This window comes from Protobothrops mucrosquamatus, unplaced genomic scaffold (genome assembly GCF_001527695.2).
Source record: "Protobothrops mucrosquamatus isolate PMUCROS unplaced genomic scaffold, P.Mucros_1.0 scaffold966, whole genome shotgun sequence".
NCBI lineage: Eukaryota > Metazoa > Chordata > Lepidosauria > Squamata > Viperidae > Protobothrops > Protobothrops mucrosquamatus.
Genome location: NW_015387209.1, coordinates 106,540 through 113,540, shown reverse-complemented (window position 1 = coordinate 113,540; position 7,001 = coordinate 106,540). Strand labels below are relative to the sequence as shown.

At 32.5% G+C, this 7,001-nt stretch overlaps 1 protein-coding gene across 1 annotated transcript in view; it reads left to right on the top strand.

Annotated features, from left to right (window-relative positions):
• The window catches only part of KRR1 (KRR1 small subunit processome component homolog), a 10,435-nt gene extending 3,528 nt beyond the window's left edge, over nt 1-6,907 (top strand). The window contains exons 6-10 of the mRNA XM_015819676.1: nt 449-505; nt 4,275-4,445; nt 4,994-5,071; nt 5,201-5,294; nt 6,137-6,907. Coding sequence (XP_015675162.1) covers nt 449-505; nt 4,275-4,445; nt 4,994-5,071; nt 5,201-5,294; nt 6,137-6,282 — 546 coding nt within the window. The 3' untranslated portion in view covers nt 6,283-6,907. The remainder of the gene's footprint in view (nt 1-448; nt 506-4,274; nt 4,446-4,993; nt 5,072-5,200; nt 5,295-6,136) is intronic.
• The last annotated feature ends 94 nt before the right edge of the window (nt 6,908-7,001 follow it).

The following is a 7,001-nucleotide window of genomic DNA, read 5'->3' as shown; positions in this document are numbered from 1 at the left end:
TAATTGACAATCTGCTGTTCCAATTATGTCTTCATTAATTTTCTGAAATGACTAAAGGACACATAATCATACTTATAGAAAATAAAATTGCTTTTAAAATAATCTTCCAGTGTTAGAAATGTAATCATCTAGGAATTAGATATTTTAATTAACCTGTATCCTACAGGTTGCGTGCAGCCTTTAGCATCCATTTGCAATTCCAGAATTTTCTCCCACTTCAAGATATAAGAAACCAGTTTTGCCTCTTAACACCCCTCCCACTCTTACTGCTCCACAAAAAATATCCAGAAGGAGAAATGGAACCAAAATTTCAGTCCTTCACCTGCAGGACTTGGGCAGGGCAGAAACAGTGTACAGTATGTAGCCACCTGGTTAAAAATGTTTGCTCACCTTTTGTTTAAATTATTAAAATAAATCAGTTTGCAATCTTGTCTTTTTTTAAAATTAGGTTCGGAAAGTTGTTTTGGATACCATGAAGAATATTCATCCCATATATAATATCAAGGTAAAATAAAAATATTTGATCTAAAATAATTTTGGCTGTGTTTTGGGCAGAGGAATTGTATGTTTTCCCAGAATTCTGCAGTGAAATTGATTGAATTGAATCCCAAACCCCATATTCAGTAGATGTCAGAGAATGACAATAAACCCATTAAATTAAAATAAATTAAAGATGTCAGTTCTACAAAATACAGGTTGTAATTCTAACTTATTCTAAGGCATGGTCAGAGAACAAGGGAATGCAGTAACTTTGCATACTGAATTGATTTTTAGCTGTTTTCATTTCAGCTTCTTTGCTGTTGAAAATGACAGAAATTCCTCCAACTACCCAAGGGAGCACCCATGAAAAGATCATGGAAGTTTTCTATACCTAGCAACCCCTAATTCAGCAGAGTATAAATCTATAGAATATAGATTTGCTCCTTTAAATATTTAAGATTGCAAATTCATGTGAACACAACATTCGAATAAATGTGCAATTTGCTTCTTATTTTTTGCCTGTCTGCGGTTTATTGGTTCTACAGTTAATCCTTGACTTACAACCATAATAGAGTCCAGTCTTTTGGTCATAGGTCATTGGGATTGTTGAGTGGGTCACCACATGACCTGGCTCAATTTAGGACCATATCATGGCTTTCCTTAAGTGACCACGCAGGTTATTAAATGGAACATGGGGTGCCTTAGGTGGTGAGGGAGTTCTTAGGAGACCTACTGCAGGCCATGTGCAAGTTATGGGATACTACAGTGTGGTTGCTTCCATTTCAGTGGAAATGGCTGCTCCTATTGAAGTCATCTCCTCTAGGAATATTTGCTTTTGTTTTGTTGTTTTTTTTAAAGGTAGTTATTACATTTATTACAGTGGAATACTGGGTCAAACTAAACCTTTGATCTGCAGAGCTCACTCTCATTCAGGAATTTTAAAATTTCTTGAGCTGTGAGGATGCTTTAAAACCCTGGACAAAATTTTATCCAATCTTTGCATTCTTTTTTTTATAAGTTTTTATTGATTTTTTAAAATTACAATCTTTAGAGCTTAGTAAACAACATGTTGTCTGGGTTTACATATTTAACATTAACTCCTTCAATATAAATCTGTTCAGTACTGTACACTCCAGTACTTTTTCTTTATATATATATATATATAAATATTTTATTGGTTTTTAACTATAACAATCTCCAGTGCCTGCAGCATGTTGTCTTGGTTTATATTTTAACAACAAAAAAGGACAATAATAATTAATTAAAAATCAATAATAATTAAATTTGATAATTCCATAAATAATACATTAATTAATGATATATCTCTTTGATCTTCCCTTCTCCCATTTGTATTCTCCTTCTTCAACCTTAGTCAAAATATAATTCTTAATATTTTCAGTATATAAATGATTACATATAGGCATTTTTTATATTTGTACAAATAATAATCTCTATATATAACATTTTTTTCAGCTTATATTATTCTCATAACCATTATCTCATTAGTTCAGCATGCATCCTATTTTTATAATTTTTATTTGCTTAAATTCCCTTATATGCAATCCAATTCTTAACAGTCATCATTTCTTCATATTAGTCATCTAACTGTCCAAATTTTCCCATTTAGGTACATCATCCCAATATTTTATGTCATGCATTATAAAAATACCATACTTTTTATCTATCTTATAGTATCTAGGTATAACATCCTTTTTAATCAGTTTATATTTCACTTATATTAATAAAAGTTATATCAACCTGCTATTTTAACATTTCATATATTTTGGAACATACTATATTACTTAAATCTCTTATCCTTCTTGTTATAAGGCCCCTTTATGTTCAAAATTCTCTGTTCTTTTAGCCATATTCAAACAAATATTTATTCACGTAATAGTCCATCTGGTAGGGCGAGTCAAATCTCTTTTATCTGTCTCTGATCTTCTTTTGCCGAGTAATTTTCCAAGTTGATGTAATCCGCTTACCCAGCAGTTCCTGTATTTTTACAAATGTTGGGAATACAAAAGATGAAGTAAGTAAGATGAATACTTTCTGTCTCCCAAACGTTGATGGTTCTGATAGTTCTATAGTCCATTCCATTTTTCTTGTTGAATCAGAACCTTGTAGGTTTTTTCCTGTTTGTGTCAAATTGTAATTCTTGTCCTTTGTTATTTCATCAATTTGATCATACTCTTCTAATTTGTAGTCTGCTGTCTGATTATTTGTTCATTTGTTGTTATTTCCTGGATGTTTTTTAATTGTAGATTTAAATTGGAAATATGCTTATTTAAATCATCAAAATTGTTTCGAATTTCTTCATGGTTTGAGTCTATTGTCATTTGTATTTGTCCTAACATTACATATATTTCCTCTTAAAAAGTATTTATCTTGCCTTGAAGTATTGCTTCTGGAGGCCCTTGATTTTCCAGGCTAAGTCCTTCAGGAGAAAATATTGAATGTGGCGTCCTGTCATTTTTTGATACGTATGTGATGTCCATGTTGTCTCCCCCCTTCAAATAATATTTCATCAATGTTTTAATTCAAAAGTCAGTTTATCAGTCAGTCAAAATTACAGTTCAGTATGTTAAGCCACTTTAAATCCTTCTTGTAGATTCTCCTCTAAAAGATTAGGCCAAAAAGCCAAGGTTTTTCTTTTCCATAAACAGTTCTTAGATTTAAGCAACAGTCCAGCTCTTCCTTTGTTCCCAGCTGTCTTCAAGGCTATTTGCAATTCAAAGGAACAACTTTTTCTTTGTTTCTAGGCATTCTGCAAATTTCTGAGTCCTTATTGTTAGTGTTCTATTCTCTGATTCTCCACTAGATGTCAGCAGTTATTTCTTTTTTCAGTTTTTTTTCAATCAAAAAGTTATTTTTGTTACATATTTTTATAATTCCATCAAAAATTCTTTAGGGTATAATCTTGACAGCTTTTTAGTTCCTAGATTTGTCCAACTGTAGTATTTTAAATCAAATTTTAGTATATTTCTTTCCTCCTTTAATATTAATTTGCCGCTTCCATCTGTAAGGGAATGGGGATATAGTCCCCTCCCTTAACTTCTGTAGGTTTTCTTGCTTTGGGGATCTTTTCAAGGATTTAGTTAGTAGATAGAAGAAAGAAGATCAGTACTCTCACCAATTCCAAGCAAGCTGTTCACCGATATTCAGGTTTGTGCTCTGGGACTTCGGCTGCAAGTAGCTTGGGCTAGATGCTGATCTCACGCTAGCCTTTCTCCTGTCGGGTTCGGAGGGCTTTCCCCGGATCAAAGGAAGCGATTGCCATCGCTTCATGATCAACGGGGCACCCTCCTTCACGGTCACCTCTTCGGAGTGACTTCAGACCCATCTAGGGTCTCCCTAGCAGGACAAAACTAGCTGTGGGGAGCAGAGGTCCGCTCTTATGCGGCCATGTGCTACAAGCTCAAAACCAGAAGTCTCCAGAATATTTGCTTTTGTTTTAACCCACAAAAGTGAAACTAAAACCTCTTAAAACTATTGGGCTTAGCAACCACACCCACAGAAAAGTCAGAAGGTTTGTTCAGCAGTGTCGTAATTTTGAATGGTTGATGAAGGAATAGTCGTAAGTCAAGGACTACTTGTATTAAAAATCATCTGAAGCAGAAGAATCATTAAGTTGAGCTAATTGTTACTTATAATTGAAACACTTTCTCCTCTGTTTAAATGAGTTTATGTTATATCTGGGATGTGATATGAAGCCTCCTGATTGTTCCTTAGGTTAGATAAATTAATAGAATTTTTCTTCTAACTTACTGCTTGATATTTTAATATGTTTGAAGACACTAATGATTAAAAGAGAATTGTCAAAAGATCCTGAATTAAGATTGCAAAGCTGGGAACGTTTTTTGCCCAAGTTCAAACACAAGAATTTGAACAAACGGAAGGAACCAAAGAAGAAAAATGTCAAGAAAGAATACACTCCCTTCCCACCTCCACAACCAGAAAGTCAGGTCTGTTTAATCTGAAATGTTACTGAACAACATAAAAGAGTTTTCTGACAGCTAATGTCTGTAGTACATGGATAGCAAACTATGATGTACCAGTTGTTTTAAGAGAAGGTAGCCCTCAAATATAGCGAGGGAGATGGGCGGTTCCAAAATGTGATAAATAAAGCCAATGATAACTCTAATATCATCTGGATGGCACAGTTTCCCCATTCCTTATTTTAGTGTATTGTGAAATTTAACCAACGTTTCCCTATAAATATAGCCTAAAGATAACAATAACCAATTGCAGCTTTTTGGAAATAATTGTCTTTCATTGCAATATGTGTGTGTAATGATTTGCTACCCAAAATGAACTTAGTAAGTTAAATTAATAGTATAAGTTGATTGTGTATAAATGAAAAGAGTTTTATGTTTAATAGTATTTTCTCAATTTTAATATACTTGGCAGTGATGTCAGAATTATGAAAACCATTAACTTCTGATTTTTTAAAATATGGAACCAAGGCAACAATTTTTACTGTGGAATATGTATGCTCATGCTACTTTTACAGGTTGATAAAGAATTAGCAAGTGGTGAATATTTCTTGAAAGAAAGTCAGAAGAAGCGTAAGAGAATAGAAGAGATAAAGGTACAGTCTCTTGAATTCTTTGTTAATTAACATAGTTGCTGGTTGTGACCAGAATGAAGATTGATTTGTTAACTTAATATGTATTTAATTTTGTATGTGCTATGCTACATGATCTTTTTTTATGTTTAGGCAAAGCAAGCAGAAGCAATTAGCAAGCGACAGGAGGAGAGAAATAAAGCTTTTATTCCACCTAAAGAAAAACCTGTTGTAAAACCAAAGAAAAGTAAGATTAGTTTCTTATTCTTAACATTTTGCAAACGACAGTCTCCTTATTGAGAGGAAGCATTTTGATCTGTTACTTACAGAATAAATTACTACTGCCGGGGCTCTTTGTTGAAAAGACTGAGAGACAAATAAATAAATGGAAGGTTAATTTGCTAAAAATGATAATTATATTCTAATTCAAGGAAATACATTGGTTTTTTTTGAAATACACAATGTAACAAGAATAGCTCCCTCTTGACATTTATATTCTTTAAATCTAAAAAAGCTAATTTATAAAATTAAGAGGCTGTGATTTGTAAGACCAAGAATTGATCCACCCCAATAATAGTAATTTTAAGCAAGATGGGGTAAATCAAAGTTCACTGATACTAAAGAACTCTACTCCTGTAGCATGGGCACTGTCTACCTTTTGTAGACAAAAACAGTTGAAAATTCCTTTGTAAAGGTAGTTTCAGATAACTGCTATTCTCCCAAAATTCCTGTGCTGGCTGATTAAATATTAGCTAAAGACTATGCTTACTAATCAAAGTATTAATAACTAGATTAATCTGAAATACTATTAATATGCTTTGGAAGTTATTCAAATTTAATTTATATTTTTGGATCCAAAAATCTACATTTTATGGTTGAATTAGAATCTTACAACTTGTAATCTCTTTAGCAACATCTCTGTATGGCACTTTAATATAACTGGATTCGTTAGCTTGGCATGTAACTCTTGATTTTTTGTGTTTTATGCTTACATTGAAAAATGGATTTACTTGTTATGCTTGGAAATGTTTTGCATATCTCTTGGATTAGACATATTAATAAGAAAAAACTTACTCTTTTACTGTGTAGCAACAACTGAAACAAAGATTGATATTGAAGCAATTAAAGAAAAGGTTAAAAAAGCAAAGAAGAAGGTTGGAGCACTACCAGAAGAAGAGATTAAATTAAAAATTGCAGTAGGTAAAAAGAAAAAGAAACCATCTTTAAAGTTATAGCACTTCACTTTTTGCAAGGAAGAAAGCTATGAACTCCAATTTTATATTTGTTTTTATTTATTTGCCTTATTGTCAGTTAACATCATAGAAGATGAAAAGTTGCATTCCTTGAGGGAAGAAGGGGAAAATTACCTTTCCAGGTTTTTAATCTAAAATTGACAGCTTGCTCTGTTGTATTTTAAACAATGTGGGAAATATTTCCATACGTGTGATATCCATTAGAATAAACTGTTGACTTACAGCTATTGGTGTAAAAATGATAGTATATGCAGGATTATCATTGAGAAGATTTTGTACAGTGTACAAATACCAACAAACTTGGTTTTGTTTGTTTTATTGCATGGGACTCCGAAAGATAGTTGTCTAGAACATTTCAAGAAATAACAGGTTTTCTGAGGGCAGCTGAAACATTTTCTAAACAAAAATGTATATTGCTTTATTAATTGATTTTGTTTACTAGGCTTGCATAAACTATTTACATATTTCCTCAATCTTTATGGAAGGGGACTACTTTAAGTTTTGTTTATATTACTGGAGAATTTTGCTTGCCAAATGTTGGTTGCAATTGAACGTTGAGTTATTTTTTTCATTCAGATCAATAAAGAGCCAAGAGCGTGATAAGCAGAGTAGAATGGTACTTGGTGAATATTGTTGTCAGTAATAACTTTATGTTCATTGCATGTTTATCTGTGGAAGACCTTTTTCTGCTACTTGTACTT